Source organism: Papio anubis, chromosome 14, assembly GCF_008728515.1.
Source record: "Papio anubis isolate 15944 chromosome 14, Panubis1.0, whole genome shotgun sequence".
Taxonomy (NCBI): domain Eukaryota; kingdom Metazoa; phylum Chordata; class Mammalia; order Primates; family Cercopithecidae; genus Papio; species Papio anubis.
Window position 1 is genome coordinate 87011138 of NC_044989.1, and position 21829 is coordinate 87032966.

The following is a 21829-nucleotide window of genomic DNA, read 5'->3' on the forward strand; positions in this document are numbered from 1 at the left end:
TTTCTTCTTTCTTTTTATTTGGCAGTGGTATTATGCTTGTTTAGTATTAAGCAAATGATCTTAAATTTGGTAGCATTTCATTATTTCTTAACTAGGGACTTCCTTTTAATATCTGTTGGTTTGGTATCTTCTAGGCCTCTCCCAGTATGTGTCCTGTACAGTCTGTACCTACAACAGTTTTTAAGGAGATACTGCTTGGCTGTACTGCAGCAACTCCACCTAGTAAGGACCCAAGACAGCAAAGTACTCCTCAGGCTGCCAACTCTCCACCTAACCTTGGAGCAAAAATTCCTCAAGGGTGAGTAGTGATTTGTTAAAGATGTTTAATTACAATAATAAAAAATTATTTTAGTCATGTCTCATTGTTTTTATCCCCGGTTGTCCAGGGAGATTTTTCATTAGGGTTTCCGAGAAAAGATAGATAAATGCTTTTGGAGGTGAAAAAGTATAGAAGGCACACAGCAACATGGAAAATGGTGTAGAAGTGAAAGGGGGCATGAGAAAAGAGACTATCTTGGTACAGTGAGAAGGATCAATTGAAATAGTATAGACATTTGTAAAACAAGTGTCTTCTCTGAAGGAAAAGGGAACAGATTGGTCGTACATGGAAGGTCGTACATGTGAAGAAGCAGTGAGACGTGATTACAGTGAGAGATTCTCCTCAGCCTTTACATGAGCTGACCCAAGTATAGTTGAGAAATATGGCAGTAGAGAGGGTTCTAAGAAGAATAGAGATGAGGAAGCAATAGCTGTAGGTGGTACTGTTACTAACTTGTAGAGGAAGAAAATGAATATGAAATGTAAAGTTTAAGTAGAAATTTAAAGTAGTTACAAGGTTGACAGTGCAAGTAGTTTTAAGGGAAGGGTCTCTTTTGGGAAGTGGTGGTGGCCTATATAGGCAAGCAGTTGATACAGACTTAAGATAGAGGTCAGAGAGACTGTGGTATAGAAAAGTAGGTTTGGAAGGTGGGAGAGTGGCTGAGCACACTGGTTCACTGGGAAAAAGCAGGCAGCCTGGGATAGAGCTTGGAGGATGGCCATGTGGCAGTCAGACAGGAGGAGGAGCAGTCTTCAAAATAGAAAGGGAGGGAACTTTAGGAAGTTCAGTGATATCCAAGGAAAGATTTTTCATCTGAGTGTTTAAATGAAAAATTCTTCTCCGAGATGAAATCCTTTGGTAGAGGCAGGAACAAAAAGGTATAATAGAAAAAAAAGACTTTGCAGTTTTCTTGAGAAAGAACTCTAGGATGAATTTCTAAGAAACAAAAGTTCTTCAAGGCTGTCCCTAGTAAGATGTACAGGGAAAATACCAAATTGTTCTTTGAATAACCAAGTAATCAGCTATTCTATTTGCTATGTGTCCTGATCACTGAACAAACAAGAATGAAATTATTCCCTGTTAGGGCTGGTTACATGTTCATAGCAGAAAAGGGTTTTGTGCTGCTTCCAGTTTGTTAGATTTTTTGTTTTTTGAGGTTCTTTTTTTAGAGACAGGATCTTGCTCTGTTGCCCAGGCAGGAGTGCAGTTGCAGTGGTACAGTCAAAGCTTACTGCAGCTTTGAACTGTTGGGCTCAATTGATCCTCTTGCCTCAGCCTCCCAACTAGCTGAGACTACAGGCGTGTGCCACCACACCAGGCCAATTTTTAATGTTTTTGTGGAGTTGGGGGACTTGCTGTTTTGCCCAGTCTGGTCATGAACTCCTGGTCTCAAGCAGTTCTCTCATCTTGGCCTCCCAGAATCCTGGAATTACAGGTGTGAGCCATTTGTACCTTGCCCATTGTTCGTTTTTAATTAGATTTTGTGTGAATATCTTTGAAGGGATTTCTAACATTTCTTATATACATACATATTTTAGAATTTTGTCTTGACACATTGACTTTTACCAGAGGTTCAATTTTTGACTCTTGGCAAGTAGTAAGAATGCTAGTTTTATCTTTGAAATTCAAACGTAATCTTCATTATAGAAAAAAGTTAGCAGAGGTGTCTCTGAAATTAACAAGAAAAAAAAAAGAAGAAACTTTCAGAATTGCCCCTACACAGAGTTCTAGTTTTGATATTTATAAACCACAGAGCTCATCTGCTGAGTGTATTCTTTGGTTCATACAATATTTTGTTTTGAGAGAAAGCTAAGGTTCGTTGTGCTGTGAGAAGTAGAGCTAATGTAAGAAGTTAAAGATTTCTGAGAACATGCAGACAGAATTTAGGGTTGTATTTTTCTGACTGGTTATGATATTTTTGCAGAACTGTTGACTGATGACTTTTAACTCCAGCTCACAGAAACCTATCCTAAATTTTGTAACATACAAGAAATTTTCTTTTTTCTTTCATGCTCATTACCTTATGGAACCAAACAGTTTGTTTTGGGAAGATAATGGAGAGAGAAAAGGAGGCCTGGATGCTAGCTTTCTATATTATCTTTTTCAGATGTCATAAACAGAGTTTGCCAGAGGAAATTTCTTCCTGTCTAAATACAAAGTCTGAAGCTCTGAGAACAAAACCAGATGTCTGCAAAGCAGGGTTGCTCTCAAAGTCCTCTCAGATTGGAACTGGAGACTTGAAAATTCTGAGTGAGCCAAAAGGCAGCTGTACTCAGCCTAAGACAAACACTGATCAGGAAAACAGATTGGAGTCTGTTCCACAACCATTGACTGGCCTTCCTAAGGAGTGCTTACCTACAAAGGCTTCTTCTAGGGCAGAATTGGAAATTGCCAATCCTCCTGTACGGCAGAAGCACCTAGAACATGCACCTTCCCCATCGGATGTTTCTTATGCACCAGAAGTGAAAGCAGGTGTCAATAGTGATAGCCCAAATAACTGTTCGGGAAAAAAGGTAGAACCTTCAGCTTTAGCTTGCCAATCACAGAATTTAAAGGAATCTTCAGTAAAAGTAGATAATGAAAGCTGTTGTACAAGAAGCAACAATAAAATCCAGAATGGTGAGTGTTTCTCAATATCTTTATTGGTAGAAGGTAAGAAATGGTAGAGATATATATATATCTGTTTCTTGTCCTATGAGAAACTATGTGAAAATGACTTTGTAGAAATAGTTTATACAGTCAGAGAAGTTGAAGGTATAATCCCCAAATCTCAGAAACGATTACTGTTAATATTTTGGTGTACCTAGTTTCATGTATACACAAATGGGTTCATGCCAACAGTTTTACCCTGTGAATTAGTGTAGATATCTATTAGTATTTTAAAGCAAGGATTCTGTTATATTCATTTACCATATGATTTAACTGGTTCCTATTAGGTGGTTCCCAATTTTTAGGTTAAGAAAATTTTGAAACAAAATCTAAAGTAATCTAGTGATTACTTTATTTCAGCTTGTCAGTTTCTGTAACATCCAGGTTGGAGTAGGAGAGGTGATCTGTGACAGGTAGCTGAGATTTAAAATTTTAGAAAAGATGCAGAATTGTATCATTTCTGGAAAAGGGACTTGGGTTGAAGTTGTTAAGGATAGGGCTGAAATACCAGGAAGAGTCTCTTTGCTTAAGGGGGGTCCTGCTGCACCCACAATTTAAAACTACTCTTCTTATAGGAAAAATGGTACATTGTACTTGATGCTACTTACATGAAGTTTGAGGATGCATTACAATGGTGGTAGTTATCAGAAGCTCTGTTACTAGAGTTAGAAGAACAGAATGGTTTCAGCATGTCAAAAGGTTTAGAGCTATTAGAATTTAAAGATGCCTTTTGATCACTGTTAGCTATGTGGGAAATTGGTATGGATTTTGTTAATGTTTTAGGCTGGGCGTAGTGGCTAACACCTGTAATCCCAGTACTTTGGGAGGCAACTGTGGGAGTATTGCTTCAGACCAGGAGTTTGAGACCAGCCTGGGCAACATAGTGAGACCCCATCTCCACAAAAAATTTTTAAAAAAATCATCCGGGCATGGTGGTACACACCTGTTATTCCTAGCTACTGGGGAAGCTGAGGCAGGGGGGTTGCTTGACCCCAGGAGTTGGAGGCTGCAGTGAGTTATGATTGTACCTCTGCACTCTAGCCTGGGCGACAGAGCGAGAGCTTGGCTCAAAAAAACAAAATGAATAAAAGCAACCTACGAAAACAACTTATTTATTTGGATCAGTAAAAATGAATATATCTACACTGCCTTTTTAATTGCAGGCCTCTGTAAAATTAGAGGGCAAGATGGCTGGATTTGACTTGCGAATCTTTTTAGTATAGCATTGGAAGAATAGAACTTTCTTTGCCTAGCAATACTTCTAACCTAGCTTCTTCATTGAGGTTTAAGTTAATATAGCTGTTAATTTGCATAAAATTAATTGCATAAGATTATCCTATTCTCAGAAATTATGTAACACTCAAAGTACATATTCATAACCATATCCTTGTTCTATTTATTCTTTTTGAATCATCAGCTCTCACACTCAGCTAGTTTTTGAAGCAAATTAATATGTGAAGAAGCAGTAAAGATTCTAGTGCAGTAAGCACATGATAGATACACAAGTGAGTTATGGAGTCCAGCTTTGTCTCATTTAATATATTATGCAGCTATTCTCCATCTAATGGATTGTAAAAGAAGTGAAATACCTACTTACATCCTGGACTAGCACATCCTGCTATCTACTGTGACTTTTTTTTTGATTGAGGTGTGAGAGTGTGATCAGAAGCCTTCCGTGACTTCTAATCTGTGTCCACTAGTAATACATGTTGGTACAGAAGGCTTGGAAAACTTTTCTGCTCCTTTCTTGCACTTTGGGTCTAGAAAACAAAAGCAAACTGGAGTCAAACCGCTGCCTTTTTTTCTGTTCAGATAGATAATGTGGCTCCTCAGAAGTGGGCATTGCATTTTTCTCTTGACTTGGCTTTGAATTCAGAGAATCACTGATGGTAGCTCCTGTTGCTCTCCTCGGTAAAGAGCTAGATTTAGACAGTTCAACTTTCTTATTTCTAGATATTTCTTCGTGTGAGCCAGAATAGAACAGGTAAGATAACCTTTTTTGCCTGTGATCTGTGGAAGCGTGGCCCAGCTCAAAGGATGATGTCTTTCAATATCTGAGTAATTAAAATTACATCCTTGAACTACTAATCTCTTTATTTTCTTTCCTTTCTTACTTTACCTTCTCTTTCACTATAACTGAATAAGAGTGTTTAAGGGATCAAGGACTAACAGCATCATGTTGAAATTTACATGTGGTCTAGTCCTGCTTTAAAAGAGAGGTAAGATTAGATCATCTCTAAGGTAATTATTGAAGATGTTTACTGTATTTAAAACCACCTTTGGTTTAGGATCTTCGCATTTTCTCCAAGACTGACCTCTCCCACCCATCTCTCAACTAGTTCCCCAGAAGCTGTTGGTTTTTGACTTTTGTTTGTTTGCCTAAAAACCCACTTCCTTCTTCTCAGCTCTCTTGGACCCTAAGAAAAGGTCTTTTCTGTTTTCTATTAAATATTCCTTAAGGCTCTTGACATACAAATGGATTCCTTACTTTGTTCTCTGACACGGTGATTGCTCTTTCCTAATACATCTCTACCTTTCTTTAGAAACCATATTAACATTTCAAGTTCTCCGGCTGATTACAAGTTAAAACATACAGTCTGCATTTACTTAGAATTATATTCCTGTCTGTAGCCAGTGCTCTTAATCCTGCATAGACCACATGAGCAGAAGTGGAAGACATGTCAGGAGTCAAGTGACAGGCATTTAGAAGATGCTGTAACCCCGTAGACCGAGGGGCTATGTAGGAAAGTGATTTGTTTATTTTTATTTTTAGAATGGTTAGTTTTTGCATTGTACTTTTAAAAACACATGCTTAAACCAGCCTTTTTTTGCATTTGGAACATGACAGAGTGGACGTCCACAAAGTCAGGCCTTTACGGAGGTGAACCTCAACAGAGTTTGAATTAAATACCTGATTTGAAAACATCCTAAAATGTAGGGTGGTGAATAGAAGTATACATTAACTTTAAATTGTGAGTCTGGCTGTTTAATTTCGAGTTTTATGTTGCCAAATGGATTCAGCAAATAAGAATTGTTTTATAAAGAGAGTAAAACTTTTCCAGTTATTCTGAGAGTTGTTTTCTGTTGAGCCATTTTTGGAAATTACAGTTGAACCAGGAATGGAGAAGGAAGTTCTCTTTAAGGGAATATTGGCTTTTTGAATAGAATTCAGTCATATATGAATGTGGTGTTAAAAAATTTGAGGTCCTGTCTCCTTTATCTTTTGTTTTCCTAGCCCCTTCCAGGAAGTCGGTTTTGACAGACCCAGCTAAACTCAAAAAGCTGCAACAGAGTGGCGAGGCCTTCGTACAGGATGATTCTTGTGTGAACATTGTGGCACAGTTGCCTAAGTGCCGAGAGTGTCGCTTGGACAGTCTCCGCAAGGATAAGGAGCAACAGAAGGACTCACCTGTGTTTTGCCGCTTCTTTCACTTCAGGAGGTGAGGCATTTTGGGAAAAGTTCAGATAATCTGGGCATACTTTTTATGCTAGATCATCTAACCTACCTTTTTTAGTCTTTTATCAACAGTAAATCTAGAAGTAAAAAGGTGGCAGATGTTGCATTTGTAATCACTAGGTTGGAGAATCTAGATCTTATTGCATGTGACTTTTCATTCTTATTTTTGTTTTTTTTTTTTAAAGTAACGAAGCTTAAAAATATAAACTTCTATTTCGGAAAGGAACAGTCATTATAGAAAAATGTTGAAGGTTCTGAAAAACCACTACAAATAACTACTATTAACTTTTCAGTGCATTGTATGATCATAAAATGTATTCAGGCATACATAGTTGGTATACTGCGCCTTCTGTTTTGAATCTTATTTTCCTATTATGTAGTAGGGACCTCTTGATCATAACCTTTTTCTTAAAATACTTTTGAATTTCTGTGTAAGAGCACATTATAGTAATGTTTGATAATTTATTTCACCAATTCCCTTGTTGGTATTAAGATTATTTTGTATTTTTTGTGACTGGAAATAATGCAGAAATGATCATCTTGTCCATGTCCCTGATTATTTGCTTTGGGAGGATTACTAGAAATGGCATTTCTGGGTCAGAAGGTGTGTGTGTTTTAAGACTTTGATACACATGTTCTGTCAAGTTATCCTCCAGGAAGGTTGCACCTGTGTCCTTGCCCACTGCAGGGTTTGAACATGCTCCCATGGTCTCTGTACCATTGGCAGCAGGGAGAGGCATATGTTTTAAAAAAATCTTTTCCAATTTTATAGGCAAAATTTTCATATATATATATATATATATATAAATTCAAAATCATTTTCTTTAAATTCTTCTGTCCTGAGTGAAGAAAAAAGCAGCCCTATCTTCTCTTTTGTTCATATAGAAATGAACAGTGTTGGCATAGTTGAACTTGAGATAGAATTCACTTTCTCAGAAATCTAGGTACTTTCAGGTTGAACTAACTCTAATCATAAACAGAAGAGTTGACTTCAATTTCTTCCTATTCTCCTCCTCCCCTTTCATTTTATCTAAGTGAAAAGATTGCTGATGAGCTGAATTAAATGCACAGGGAATTTAGATCATTAATTATATATGCTTGTAATTTTCAGATTCAGGCTTATTTAACAAAATAAGAATTTTTTAGATACTAGTTTGCCCCATTCATCCCTTTGTAAATTGCAAAAGCACATCATAAAGCATGTGGGTAGCATTTAGAGCTGTAATACTGTTAACATATGTTAACATATGCATATATTAATATATTTTGAATAACTCCTGGCCCAGAATAAGCTCTCAGTAGAGGGTAACTCTATTTCCCTTCCTCTCGAGAATTTTTTTCTTAAACAGGTGTGTTACAGTGCATGTTCATTTTATGTGTATGTATTTTGAAGAAACTGAAATGGTTGTGCTTTGTACAGGTCTTTGTGTTTCTATCACGCCCTTGATTTCATGTTGTTATGGCTCCTCTGCTATGAAAGGTATAACTAGATTGGATGAGAGATTGGTTTAAGTTGCAAAGGCATTTTAGGGAAGAGATGATTTATTTTGTTTTGTTCTTTGTAATACGATTAGAGCTTTTTTTTTTTTAAACCCACTATATTTTTGTAACAGTCTAGAAGTCATTGACTTTATGACTTAGCTGTTTTTTTCATTTTTGACTTCTTTAAAGGGGAAAGTACCTTTGCCTAATGCTGCATAGTAGAAGCCAGTGTAGTAGAAACTAGAAAAAACTCATATCTTGGTGAAAGAATATCATAATTTAACTTTTTTCCTGATGTTTAGAGTGAAGATCGAGGCTGTCATTAGCCTCCTCATCAAGTTTGTATCTCATTAAACTCTTTCGCAAATAAAATAGGAGTTAGGGGTAGGGTCTCAGTGGTAAGGCTCAGTTGCTAGGTCCTGTTGCCGTTACGTCTCACTTTGAAATGCTTTCAAATTTATTTTTTAGTGTTATGACTATCTCTAATTTGGACCGTCAGTTAAAAACTTGCATCTCTCATTTGGACTGCTTGAAATAATTTGCATATGTTAGCTAACAGAGTCTTGTCCTTCCAGTTTATTCTACACTCTTTTGGACAAATGGTTTTTCTAAAACACAACTTCGCGTGTGTCTCACATGATGACTTTTGATAGCTGCCCAGTGCCTAGCAAAGTCAAGGTCCCCAGTGAAATACTGAAGGCTTCAGCAATTGACCCCAACTTACCTCTGCAACTTCTTCCTGATTCTTACCTATTTGAATAAACCCTTTAGTCTAATTGGTCTATTGTCACCCTGTTCACCTTTAGTTTTCTTGCTTTTATATGAAATACTGTCTTTTGGACATACTTTCTTTCACCTAATTGTCTACCTTTTCTTGCCAAAGCAAGCTCAGTTACTCTCTTTACCGTGAGGCCCTCATCATATTGGCCCACAAAACTCATAGTCAGCAGTCAGCACTTCGTCCTCTGCTCTTACAAGAATTGATGACTGTTACGATATGTTACAGGCTACTTCATTGTGTTTTATGTCTGTTTCTTATGTCTCCTACTAGAAATATTTGTTTATATGTATGTATGTATGTATTTACTTATTTATGTTTAGAGACAGAATCTTACTCTGCTGCCCAGGCTGGAGTGCATTGGCACGATCATAGCTTACTGGTATGTCAAACTCCGGGGCTCAAGTGATCTTCCCATCTCAGCTTCCCAGGTACCTAGGACTACAGGCTTCTGCCACCATGCCTGGCTAATTAAAAAAATTTTTTTTTTGTAGAGACAGGGTCTTGCTATGTTCTCTGGGCTGGTCTCGAACTGGATCCGTCTCAGCCTCCCAAAGTGCTAGGATTACAGTGAGCCATTGTGCCTAGCCAGAATACTATATTTTTAGGCTGGGCATGGTGGTTCATGCTTGTAATCCCAGCACTTCAGGAGACCAAGGTGGGAGGATTGCTTGAGCCCAGGAGTTTGACACCAGCTTGGGCAACATGACAAACTCCTGTCTCTACAAAAAATGGAAAAAGAAAATTAACTGGGTGTGGTGGCACATGCCTGCCTTCCCAGCCACTTGAGAGGCTAAGATGGGAGGATTGCTGAAGCCTGGGAGGTGGGGGTTGCAGTGAGCCATAATCGTACCACTGTACTCCAGCCTGGGGCATTGGAGTGAGAGCCTGTCTCAAAAAAAGAAAAAAATATTTTGTGTTTTAAAAATTTGAAATACATAGCTTATGAAAAAAACATTCAAGTATTACAGAGTATTGAAGGCAAATAATGAACAAATGGTCTGCCCTTTGTTCCACTTCTTAGGTTCTGAGGCCCATTTTAATGCTTCCCTCTTTCCAGAAGCTTGGACAGTAACGTGCAGCTGGAATTCATATAGGCACCAAGTACCTCACAAACCAGTGTGGCCATTGCTTCAGTGACTGTCTAGCGGTTACCCTTCTTTAGCTGAGCTTTTGTCTTGAAGCAGTAGTTGTATTTAAATCTGATCAGGTTATTTATCACCTTCTGTTTGTTAACGACTTACCTTTGTAGTAACTTACGATTTTCCTGCTCTTAAGTGCCAAGTCCAGCAGGTCGAACAACTATCCCTGGAGGCAGTGTGATTATATTGGTTTGAGTGCAAAATATACCTCTCCCCCCTTCTCCTTGCTCCTCTTTCCCCCCCCCCCCCCCCCCCCCCGTCTAGCTTGTCTTTTGGGGAAAAAGTGTTTTGAATCTTCCTACTGACATTGCCAAATAATCATTGGCTGTGATTAGCCATGGAGATTACAGAAAACTAGGAAGGACTTTGTTGATTTAAATAGTAATTACAAGTTGTGGATGGGCACGGTGGCTCATGCCTGTAATCCCAGCACTTTGGGAGACTGAGGCAGGAGTATCACCTGAGGTCAGGAGTTCAAGACCATCCTGGCCAACATAGCAAAATTCTCTACTAAAAATACAAAACTTAGGCAGGAGTGGTGGTGCACGCTTGTAATCCCAGCTACTGGGGAAGCTGAGGCAGGGAGAATTGCTTGAACCTGGGAGGCGGAGGTTGCAGTGAGCTGAGATGGCACCACTGCACTCCAGCCTGGGTGACAGAGCAAGACTCCGTCTCCCCCTCGCCCCCTCAAAAAGTAATTACAAGTTGTAAATCAGTTTTGTGTGTGTGTGTGTGTGCATTATATCTTTTTTTCCCCTGCTTCCCTAGGTTACAATTCAACAAACATGGTGTGTTGCGGGTAGAAGGATTCTTAACACCAAACAAGTATGACAATGAAGCAATTGGCTTGTGGTTACCTTTAACCAAAAACGTTGTGGGGATTGATTTGGACACAGCAAAGTACATCTTGGCCAACATTGGAGACCACTTCTGTCAAATGGTGATTTCTGAAAAGGAAGCTATGTCAACTATTGAGCCACACAGTAAGAGCATCTCTTAGGGGGTAGGATTTTTGAGCCCAACTTGATTTTTGTTCCTAAGTGACACCTAAGTCCTAATTGCTTGGGTTTTTTTTTCACCCAGAAGTTTAGATAACTTTGGTGTAATGAGGTTGCAGTTTTCCTTTTGTAACAGGTTTGATCAGAGTTAGCCACCTATTTTTGGGGTTTATTTTGGGCCAATTACCAAAGGAGTGGAACTCCTTTTTTGTTAGGAAAGGTGAAGGTACAGTAATGGTGGATTTGCACAGCCTCACCAGCAGTGCAGGCACACTACAAGGGGATGAGGTCTCAGATTGGTTTATTTTAAAACAAAGGTTCTTAATCATGAATACATTTCAAGGAAAGAAAGAATGAGAAGGCTGACTCTTAGACCTACTGGGTTAGAGTCTGCAGGGCTGGGTCCCAGACCTGAGAGTGAGAACAGGTTCAGAATGGAAATGATTGTTAGAGTCAAGGTTTGAAGGGAATACTTGGAGGTTCTAGATGGGCATGTGCTTGTGTCCTCTGCTCTTTGGGAGCACTCTTATGCTGATCTGGCAGCCTGTTAAGCCACAGGAATCAGGGTAGGTGCCACATTAGAGCCAGACCTCCTTCATGACATCTCAAGCTAGGATGTTTGGAGGACGGTACAGCCTTTTCCTGTCCATGTCTCTCTGTGGAAATGAGTTAATCCAGCCAGAAGCACCGTGGGGTATCTGTCTTGTAAGCCTCATATTTTCTTCCATCATTTTATCTTTATCAGTGGTTGAAAGTTAAAAGTGAAGCCTTTCCATTCCTCTGGTATGTCTCTTTTTAGACTCTGCTTACCCAAGTATGTTTGAATACAAGCATCCATGCCAGTCTTAAGAATTTTGATTTATTACCAGCAACTAACCGAAGCTAGCTTAAGCACAAAAATAACTTATTGAATAGATGTGGATACTCTCTCAGAGTCCAAGGAACAGGACTAGGGCATTCCCAGCTGTAGGAATCCAGAGCTGCCTGGGAGAAAGGGAATTGCGAGTGCCTGGAACAACCAGAGTCATTCTTTAGAATTACTTCATTCTGCTAGGGTAGTGGAGACTCTAAGTCAAAAGTCTTATTATACTTTTCCCCCCTGTAGTCTGTTTAAGACAAGCAATATTAGTTTTCCACTTTCAGTAGAGATACAAAGTTTCTTTATTAAATATATTTAAGTAAGAGTAGTAGATCGAAAGAAAAATTCCTAAGTAATTGATCTGGCAGTGGTACATACATGACTGCAATGTGGAAATACTTTTTTGGAATGTATTAGTAACTTTGCTCCTGAATGAGCAGAGCTGTTTTAAGCAAGTGATGGCTTTGTCTTCGATAATGGTGAGTCATCTGAAAAATGTGTTTTTTTTTTTTTAATATAGAAAAGGCATAGACAGTTATCTTTTAGAACATAATTAAGAAACTGTCCTCCTTGAAGACTTGAATGTGATTTACCTTTCCTCCTTGCCTTTTTGATTATCCTGTTGCTCTTTCTTTTCTCTGTGACAAGCTGGTCAGATTGGAGAGAGAAACCCACTGTGAGTGACACTGAAATACGCCACCATACCCAGAAGAGTTTACCTCTGATCCTGAGATTAGGGAGCAGATCTCAACTATTACTACTTTTATTCTGTCTTTTCAGTGACAAATAATCATTAAATGGGTGGCTAAGAGATCTAAGAGTACTTTCTGATAAAACAGTCTAATCCAAGTGTCCAAGATCATAAAATATCATTTATAAGATGCCTAAAGCTATATGTATTGTGTCCTGTGCTATTACATTATAATGTAATGGCAGAAGTTCATTCAGCAATTGGTTTGATTTTGTATAAACTAAAGCTTGGTCATTTGGATAGTGTTCAGTCTGAAGAAGGATGAGTTAACCCCAAACTGGATTAGGAAGAAGATGTTCACCATAGAACAGGAGTGCAGCAGCATTGATCCAGTGTTGTTCAGGAGAGAGACACAGACTGTCTGCCAGGAGTCTCCTAGTCAGGAGACCTTGGGCTTTTCTGTGACCCACAAAAATGTCCTCCCTTTGCTCATATTTCTGAAAGCTTGCTGATACCTGGTTTGGTTCCTTGATCTGGCACTCCTCCATCTGGGGGAAGGGTCCAATGGCCTGTCCTGTTTTGGAAGGCCTCTCTCTCCAGTTATTAGGTCTTGGCCACTGGAACAGAAAATGCTGCTTTGTGGAATCCTGGGTCCTGCCTTAATCTGCTGGATGTTTGGTTAGTGTGAGTCAGTCCTGGGTGCCTGCATCATTTCTGGCACTGGCTAAATCGAATTTCTGACTGACTGGTGAAGGAACTGACCTTGGACCATTGTGCCTGCACAAAGTTAATGTGCAACTCCCTCCAGGCCCACTGAGCACCTTGGAGTTTTTAATGGGCAGTCTGAGTGGATGTAGGGTATCTGAGTAACCTGATGCTCTATGAAGATTACTGGGTTTGTGGATCTGAGTAAATTTTTTTTTCCTTTGGAGAAAGCCTGGAACATGCTGCCTTTAAATTCTGAAAGTGACTCATGACTCAGAGGTTAAGAACCACTGTTATGTGATACCTGTATCTGAGCTCCAACTTGTGTAACTAGTGCTGCACAGTCTGAATAGGGATTCTGCTTGGAGTTCAGTCTCCTGGAGGGAGGTGAGACTGTGCCTGAATATATACAGTGAGAAGAGGCATGAATCTCAAGTACAAATTAAAGTTACTAGGAATGCTGAGGGGATCCAGGAGCACTTCATGGGGCGGAGGACAGCATTTGCAATGAAAGCTGAACAAAGTTAATTTGAAGTCTAAAGTCTAGTCACAGGGAGGAATGACAACAACCCCTAACTTTCATGTTTGATTTCAGAGGCCCTCTCCTTCCAAAGATTAAGTGATTTACTGATTTTTGCAGGACAGGTTGCTTGGAAGCGAGCTGTCAAAGGTGTTCGAGAAATGTGTGATGTGTGCGACACCACCATCTTCAACCTGCACTGGGTGTGTCCTCGGTGTGGGTTTGGAGTATGTGTGGATTGCTATCGGATGAAGAGAAAGAATTGCCAACAGGGTGAGAACCGATTTGATTCTCCTCCAGCCCCTCTACACAGTTAAATCAAGTTTTTTGTTGATTTATGTTTGGTGGGTTTCTTGAAGCATGTGGAGCCAGAGTCTATAAAGAACAGTTACTACAAATCAGTTATTTGCAGGTGCTGCTTACAAGACTTTCTCTTGGCTAAAATGCGTGAAGAGTCAGATACATGAACCAGAGAACTTAATGCCCACACAGATCATTCCTGGAAAAGGTATTTCATGTGCTGCAGTGATTTTCTTTCCCTCTGTCTTGGTTAACTCATGGGGGCTGGTAGTTTGGTTTTACTTTATTACTCGCTTAAGTTTATTTTTGTCCAGAAGTGTATTAAATAATTCCTCCAACACTTTCTGATTACAGTTTTGTAGGATAATTTTGTAGAAGAAAAGAAAATGTATTTTGGGGAAGGCCTCTGGAGCAGGATGAAAGGGAGGGAGTGGGAAAAGTAATCCTGTGGGGAATGCCAGCTTCTGCTCTGTAACGTTGAGGTTGAAAGTACCTAATACCCTTGTTCAGATGTTTGCCTCTGCCCTTTCTAGCCCTGTATGATGTTGGAGACATTGTTCATTCTGTAAGAGCGAAATGGGGAATAAAGGCAAACTGCCCTTGTTCAAACAGGCAATTCAAACTCTTTTCAAAGCCAACCTCAAAGGAAGACCTAAAACAGGTATTTACTGCTTATGTTAAATTCACCATCCCTTGTAATTGTCATTTGTCTGTTTTTCAAATAACCCAAGGATTTCTGTCAGTGTGTTTGAAAGGAACCTGGGGATAGTAATCAGTGGAAAGAGAGAGAGAAATAATTCATACATTTCATGTGGCAGTTCAGAGACCTGTTCTGACTTTTCACATTACTTTTGTAGACTCTTCTGTGGCCTCTTTTAGTAGGTTTTACATTTTTGTTTCTTGAAAAAGCAAAAGGTTCTATAGTAGTCTGTCTAATAAGTAGCTGTTGAGTTTGTAAAGGGTTTAAAAAAAATTCTGTGTATTTTGCAGAATTAAAATTATTCAGATAAGCCTTAACATTTTAAAAATTACGTAATATATTTTCCTACGTTTATGAAAAGTTGAAGGAAATAATGATAAGATGAACCTTTAGTTGCCCATCATGCAATGTAAAAAATGTTAATTTTCTCAGTCCTCATATGTCTCCTTGGTGGCATCCCTCTCCTCTCCACCATCACATGTATGCCTTGCTCTCCCTTCTCCTCCTCGTTGCAGTAATCAGTATGCCGCATTGTGTTTAATAATCAGAAATTTACATTTCTATAAAGCTGTGGTGTCATAGGCAGGATGGGAGAGCAGAAGACTTGTAATATTTGGAGTCAGAACTGAATGTGAAGTCTTTTCCTTCCACTTGCTAGTTGTGTTACTTTGGCTGAAGTGAGCTGGTTTCTATGTGGTTCAGCTTCCTCATCAGTAATATAGAAATAATAAGCAGTATTGATGATTGGGCATCACAGAATTATATCATAGTAAAGAGAGGGCCTGCACCACAACAGGAGTTTGGATATTTTTTTTCCTCCTCCTTATGTATGTATAAACTGGCTCTTGTCAGTTTTAAAAATTATTTTCTTCTACAGCAGTCATCTTGGATTTAATTTATGAGTTCTTTTAAGAGCTCCTCATCACATTTTTAAAGCTAAGTCAAAATAGCATTTTCTCTTTCTCTGCATCCCATTTCCTTCTGAAATCACAGCTTTACCTTTCCTGCCTGCCTCATTTATTCATTTTCAACCATGTTTCCTGTGCCTATCCTGGATTCTGGGATGAGTTCATAGGGGAGACAGGCACAAACTGGTCATTTTAAACCAGCATGGTACATAGAGTGATAGGGATATATACCAGCAGGGGCTGGTAAAAGGGTGCGCGGGGTAATATCTTGCTGTGTTTTAAGTTGCTAGCATCTCTTCTACCTTGTAGTTACTCTCTACTAGTGCGGGATTACTGCAGCTGTGGGGATACCCAGGGCTAGCTATTAGGTGGTTTTTGTTCTGGATATTTATCTTACTTGTCGGTCGTCTATTAGGAGAGAATAAAAGAAAAGGAAGCTGTCATTCTTCAGCTTATATAAAATCGTCCTTTAATGCTTAACACAGACTTCTTTAGCTGGAGAAAAACCGACTCTTGGTACAGTGCTCCAGCAGAATCCCTCAGTGTTGGAGCCAGCAGCTGTGGGTGGGGAAGCAGTCTCCAAGCCAGCCGGAAGCATGAAGCCTGCCTGTCCAGCCAGCACATCTCCTCTAAACTGGCTGGCAGACCTAACCAGTGGGAATGTCAACAAGGAAAACAAGGGTGAGTGTTTCCTGCTTTCCTGTTTGTTCCTGAGTATTTTAGTCCATTCATGGAAGGACTTGGCAACCTCAGTTGCCGGGAGGACAGTGGTTAGAAGTCCTGTGGAATGGAAAGTGCTTCTCTGGAGTCATCCTGGAACCTGCCACAAATGAAAGTGTTTTTGAAATGCAGTACCAAAGAGGAGAAATTTTGCTGCATTAAAATGTAGAGACTTCTACCTTCTGGCTGTGTTATAGAAGAGAAGAATTGCAGGCCACTTCTTTCATATAAAGATCTGGGACAAAATTTTAATGAATCAAATTTGACACTGTAAATGAAGGAATATTTGAATGTTAGACTACACCTGAATTTCTGGAAAAACCTTTATATAGCTTTAAAAATGTGATAAGGAGCTCTTAAAAGAACTCATAAATTAGGTCTAAGAGGACTGTTGTAGAAAAAAATAATTTGGAAAGCTAGCAAGAGCACAGCTGGTGAGTTTATACATACCTTAGAAGGAGGAAAAAGAATATTCAAACTCCTGTTGTGGTCCAGGCCCTCTCTTTACATGTGATGTAATTCCGTGATGCTCAATCATCAGTATTGTTATTATTTTTGTATTACTGATGAGGAAGCTGAAGCATAGAAACCAGCACATTTGAGCTGAAGTAAGACAATTAGCAAGTGGCTGGAAAAGAATTCAAATTTTTCAAGGTTTTTCCAGAAATGAAGATGTAGTCTGACATTCAAAAATATAGAAGAATCATGGGACAAGATGCAAGAAAACATTAAGTAAAATTCAGTACCTGTTTATGATTTACAAAAAACTTAAGAACATTCTTAATCAAGAGTTTAAGCAAAAAAAACTGGAGACATCATAAATAATCATTGAATTTTAAAAAAAATTTGTTTTGAGGTTTTTTGAGACGGAGTCTTGCTCTGTCCACCCAGGCTGGAGTGCAGAGACACAATCTTGGCTCACATTGCACTCTACCTCCCAGGTTCAAGTGATTCTCCTGCCTCAGCCTCCCGAGTAGCTAGGCTCATAGATGCCTGCCACCACGCCCTGCTAATTTTTGTATTTTTAGTAGAGACGGGGTTTTGCCATGTTGGCCAAGCTGGTCTTTGAGGTTTTTTTGTTTTGTTTTAGTTTAACAGTTTCTATGTTCAAGACAAAAGATATCTATTACCACTTTTTATTAAGCACTGTACTGGAAGTCCTGGTCAGTGCATTGAGGGAAAAAAAAAAGTGTAAAGAGAATGCTGCCAGTATTTGTAGATAGTACAAACAAAAAATCCAAAAGAATCTGCATTTACTAAACATTTGTCAGGGTTGCTAGATACAAAGGTCAATTTACAAAATTCCGTTGTACTGGGTAGTTATTGTTTTAACCTCAATGAGGAATCCTTGTCTAAGTAAATCATATCATTCATACTTATCTCCTAAAGTTTTTTTTTTGTTCCAGTAAATAGAAAGTAAGTTCTAAAGTAATTCTGTTTGTAGAATACTAATAAGGGATTTGCCTTTCAGAATATTTTTTCATCTGGATGTTTTGGTTTTATTTTAGAAAAACAACCAACGATGCCAATTTTAAAGAATGAAATCAAATGCCTTCCACCCCTCCCGCCTTTAAGCAAATCCAGCACAGTCCTCCAAACGTTTAACAGCACAATTTTGACACCCGTAAGCAACAACAATTCTGGTTTCCTCCGGAATCTCTTGAATTCTTCTACAGGAAAGGTGTGTGTTTGTTTGTTTGGTACTACATGTTATAAAGTTGAAAACAGAACAGGAAAAGAGTAGAGAAGTTGGAACTGAAAGTAGAAAGGAGACTGAATCACGTACTTACCTTTGTGGGTTCAGAAGGCTTGAGTCATTGGAGGATGGGTTTTGTGGGACTATAGTTCTGGGCCAGGCCACTTTCTCATGTTACCTCACTTCTATGAGTTGTCAAGTGGGGACAGGGGATGTGCCTCTTTGCCTGGGGGACCTGGCTTAGAATCTTCTGGATGTGTAATATATACTCATCATTATGGGAATGGGGTTTCTTGATGGTAGGCGAATGACATATTTGAGATTTTTGTTCTTTCTCCAATTCAGACAGAAAATGGACTCAAGAATACACCAAAAATCCTTGATGACATCTTTGCCTCTTTGGTGCAAAATAAGACTTCTTCCGATTTATCTAAGAGGCCTCAAGGACTGACGATCAAGCCCAGCATTCTGGGCTTTGACACTCCTCACTATTGGCTTTGTGATAATCGCTTGCTGTGCTTGCAAGACCCCAACAATAAGAGCAACTGGAATGTGTTTAGGGAGTGCTGGAAACAAGGACAGGTAATGTAGGCCTCCCATCCTCCAGCCCTATTCAGAACCCCCTTCTCAGTTTCTTTGGCAGACTTCTGTCAACCCCACCCCAGCCTTCCCCCACCCCTTCACCTTCTGTTTTATTCTTTATTGTTTAGGTGAATATAATCAGGTCAGGATGTAGCCGTGGGTCTTCCTTTTTAAAGCAGATGGTCCTAAACTGACTTTTCCATTCAGGTTTTTGTTGCTTCCTACCAGTCCCCGTTGGGATTTTGATGAGGGCATCCAGGCTTGGTGATTCCTATGGTAAACCTCAGCAGAGGAAGTGAGAGTGTGACTACAGGCTGATGGGATTTGGGAGATTAGACACAATGTGGTAGAAAATCATGCAGCCCTCCTACCTGAATGGAAAGCCTGTGCTGAAGGCAATTCTAGGTAGGCTAGGGCCGTGTGGTGTCATACAGTCCCCAGGTGCCTGCTTTAAAGGGCAGTGTTGTTGGATCTTAAGTGCTGGTTAATATCTTCAGGAGAATTTCTAGGCCTGCTTCTGTGCTTTCTTGTTTTGGTTCTGTTTTCTGGATCTTTGGCTTCTCTGTTTGGCCAGATAGGGTCTTTGCTAAAGGAACACTCTGCTCTCTTGGACAAGGATTTGGGAGAATTGCCAAAAAGAAATATGTGAGTGTTTAACCAAAAATAAATTTTCAAAAATGTTTTTCTCCATCTACTGTACTAATAGGATTTGCTCATTTAATCATATATAGACAAGAAACAAAATGATGGGCTGAATACAGTGTTTCAGCAGGCTTTCTTGCTTGTTGCCAATATTTTAAAGTTAGACTATTTCACATAAAGTTAAACTATAAAGTTAGACTATTTCACATAAAGTTAAACTATAAAGTCACATAAAGTTAGACTATTTCATTTAAAGTTAGACTATTTCACATAAAGGTTAGAGCTTCTGGGTTGTCTTAGACAGCCAAAAGATTTGGCACCCTCACACAGCCAGTAGTAGTGAGGGGTGTCACCGACCATATTCCTGCTTGGCAGTAACAGGCTCAAGTATAGTGAGGTCACCCTGTTTCACTGGTGACTGGTGTCACTGGACACTCCTTCCAGCCCTTGTCATCTTCACAGTCCGTCTTGCTGTGAGTAATGGAAAGGTGATCCTTTCTCCTAGATGCTTACCCATGTAGTTTTGAGAGCAAGAGGTGTGTAAGCAGATGAATGGTGAAGGTTGGAGGTGCTTCGGGAGCTCAGAGAACTAAGCCTAAACTGTCACATCACCATCTGAGATGGAGCACCAGCTCCATGGAAATACACCAATAGCAGCGTGAAGAGGGACTGCCTTCGGGAGTGGGGACAGAGCTGCCAGAGTTCAGACTAAAGTCGTCTTCTCTTCATTTAGCCAGTGATGGTGTCTGGAGTGCATCACAAATTGAACTCTGAACTTTGGAAACCTGAATCCTTCAGGAAAGAGTTTGGTGAGCAGGAAGTAGACCTAGTTAATTGTAGGACCAATGAAATCATCACAGGAGCCACAGTAGGAGACTTCTGGGATGGATTTGAAGACGTTCCAAGTATGTATGAAAGATCTTTTAAGGGGGTTGAGGATGTGAAAGGAGGGAACACAGGAATGGCAGGAGTCTGAGACCCATCAGTGGCAGCCGCAGCATTTTCCAGGATTTTGGAGTTTAAAATTAACATCTCTCTTCCCCTTCCTTGTTACAATGTTTATGCTTTTAAACTCCGAGGTATTATTACCTGTTCTGTTTGTCTTTGTTGTCCTTGGACAGAACATCAGATAGGGTCAATCTCTCTCTCCAAGCAGAATAAGTAATTTGTTCCATGCTGGCCTCAGAAAACTGGGTTTACTAAACACCTGTGACCTTTGATTGCTGACGTGCATTGCTGTTGATTAGTTGGGATGCTGCTCACTTCTTCCGGAACACTGTAGAGGAGGAGCAGATTAGATCGATGACAGCTGTCGAAACACCACCTACCTGCAGTGGGCAAAAGGGAGCGGCTGAATCTCCCAAGAATGAGTAGCAGCTTAATAAGCTTTAGGAAAGACAAGGCCCTGACACAAATCTGTTAGTTGGTGATCTTTATTTTGCTGCACCTTGCTGCCTTCTGGGTACAAATGGATTTCTTTACACTGCAGAAATAAAATGGTGGATAGTTGGTAAGAGGGGAAAAATAAGGAGTAATAATATTTGTATACTAAATTTATCAGGTTATGAAAATTTTGCAGAGATAAATTTATTTGTATTGTTGAGGCATAAAATGCTACTTTGTCATTTATTTTGGTCTGTTTCTGAGTTATAAATAGTAACAATTCATTGTGGTTACCTTTCAGATCGTTTGAAAAATGAAAAAGAACCAATGGTGTTGAAACTTAAGGACTGGCCACCAGGAGAAGATTTTAGAGATATGATGCCTTCCAGGTATGATTATGAAGGTGGGGAGAGGTGATTCTGTCCTTGACTTGGTAGGATAGTGAGAAAATAGTTTTCAAGGAAATAACAAAAGTTCTGCAGTTATACTGCTGCTGATTTTTCATTTCTAGTCTGTAGTCATTGGACGCATGTTTATTTTTAGATGAGATGAAGAAGTGATTGGCTTTTAGGCCTGGCTAATGGAACACCACACATTTTCCGAGGTAGGCCCTACTAGAGAAGAGGCTCACTTTTTCTTACAAGGCTGATTTGGAGGCAGTTGTGGAATCTGATGTGTAAGGGTCAGAACAGTATAGTCACAGCACTGAGTTAGACAAGAAGACATCTATTGGGTGGATCTGTTTTCCTGATTGAGCTTGAAACCTTGAAAAGGGTATCATAACTAATCAATGATGTATCTCTAAGCGTAACTTTCTGTCTAGAATTTATTGGTAAGATCTTTTGTCTGAACTGTTACAGCCGATTTTGACACATTTGTGTGTTGTAGGAGAGAAAGAAGACATGTTTGTTTGTAACTACTGTAATTCTAATCTTAAATATTTGATGGCTCTCTCTGTCTACATGATCACAGATGTATTTGTTCCTTTTGGTGTAAAAGGAACAAAACAGGTTACACAATAATGAATTAGAAAAGCAATCTTATTTTGCAAATTCCTGGTTCTGTTGTTCTAGGTTTGATGATCTGATGGCCAACATTCCGCTGCCCGAGTACACAAGGCGAGATGGCAAACTGAACTTGGCCTCTAGGCTGCCCAACTACTTTGTTCGGCCAGATCTGGGTCCCAAGATGTATAATGCTTATGGTAAGGAGGAGATGGCTAACTTTAAACTGGAAATAAAACAACTGAAAATGTTTGGAAAATTGATTTTGTGGGAGGGAAAGGTGGAAAGCACCCA

The 21829-nt window shown here is 39.5% G+C and overlaps 1 protein-coding gene across 3 annotated transcripts in view; it reads left to right on the forward strand.

Annotated features, from left to right (window-relative positions):
* KDM3A (lysine demethylase 3A) overlaps nt 1-21829 on the forward strand; it is a 52559-nt gene that overhangs the window by 22464 nt on the left and 8266 nt on the right. The window contains exons 9-22 of one of the 3 annotated variants that reach the window (XR_001894326.3): nt 135-298; nt 2427-2938; nt 6204-6408; nt 10596-10810; nt 13721-13873; nt 14013-14108; nt 14434-14561; nt 15994-16189; nt 17737-17909; nt 18270-18506; nt 19882-20053; nt 20833-20920; nt 21075-21135; nt 21605-21627. Coding sequence is in view for 2 of the 3 variants with exons in the window: in XM_003908933.3 (XP_003908982.2) it covers nt 135-298; nt 2427-2938; nt 6204-6408; nt 10596-10810; nt 13721-13873; nt 14013-14108; nt 14434-14561; nt 15994-16189; nt 17737-17909; nt 18270-18506; nt 19882-20053; nt 20833-20920; nt 21605-21735 (2470 nt within the window). In the remaining variant the exon portion in view is untranslated. Of the gene's footprint in view, nt 1-134; nt 299-2426; nt 2939-6203; nt 6409-10595; nt 10811-13720; nt 13874-14012; nt 14109-14433; nt 14562-15993; nt 16190-17736; nt 17910-18269; nt 18507-19881; nt 20054-20832; nt 20921-21074; nt 21136-21604; nt 21736-21829 lie in introns of those variants that run through there. The other 2 variants (XM_003908933.3, XM_021925035.1) reach the window with 2 other exon arrangements.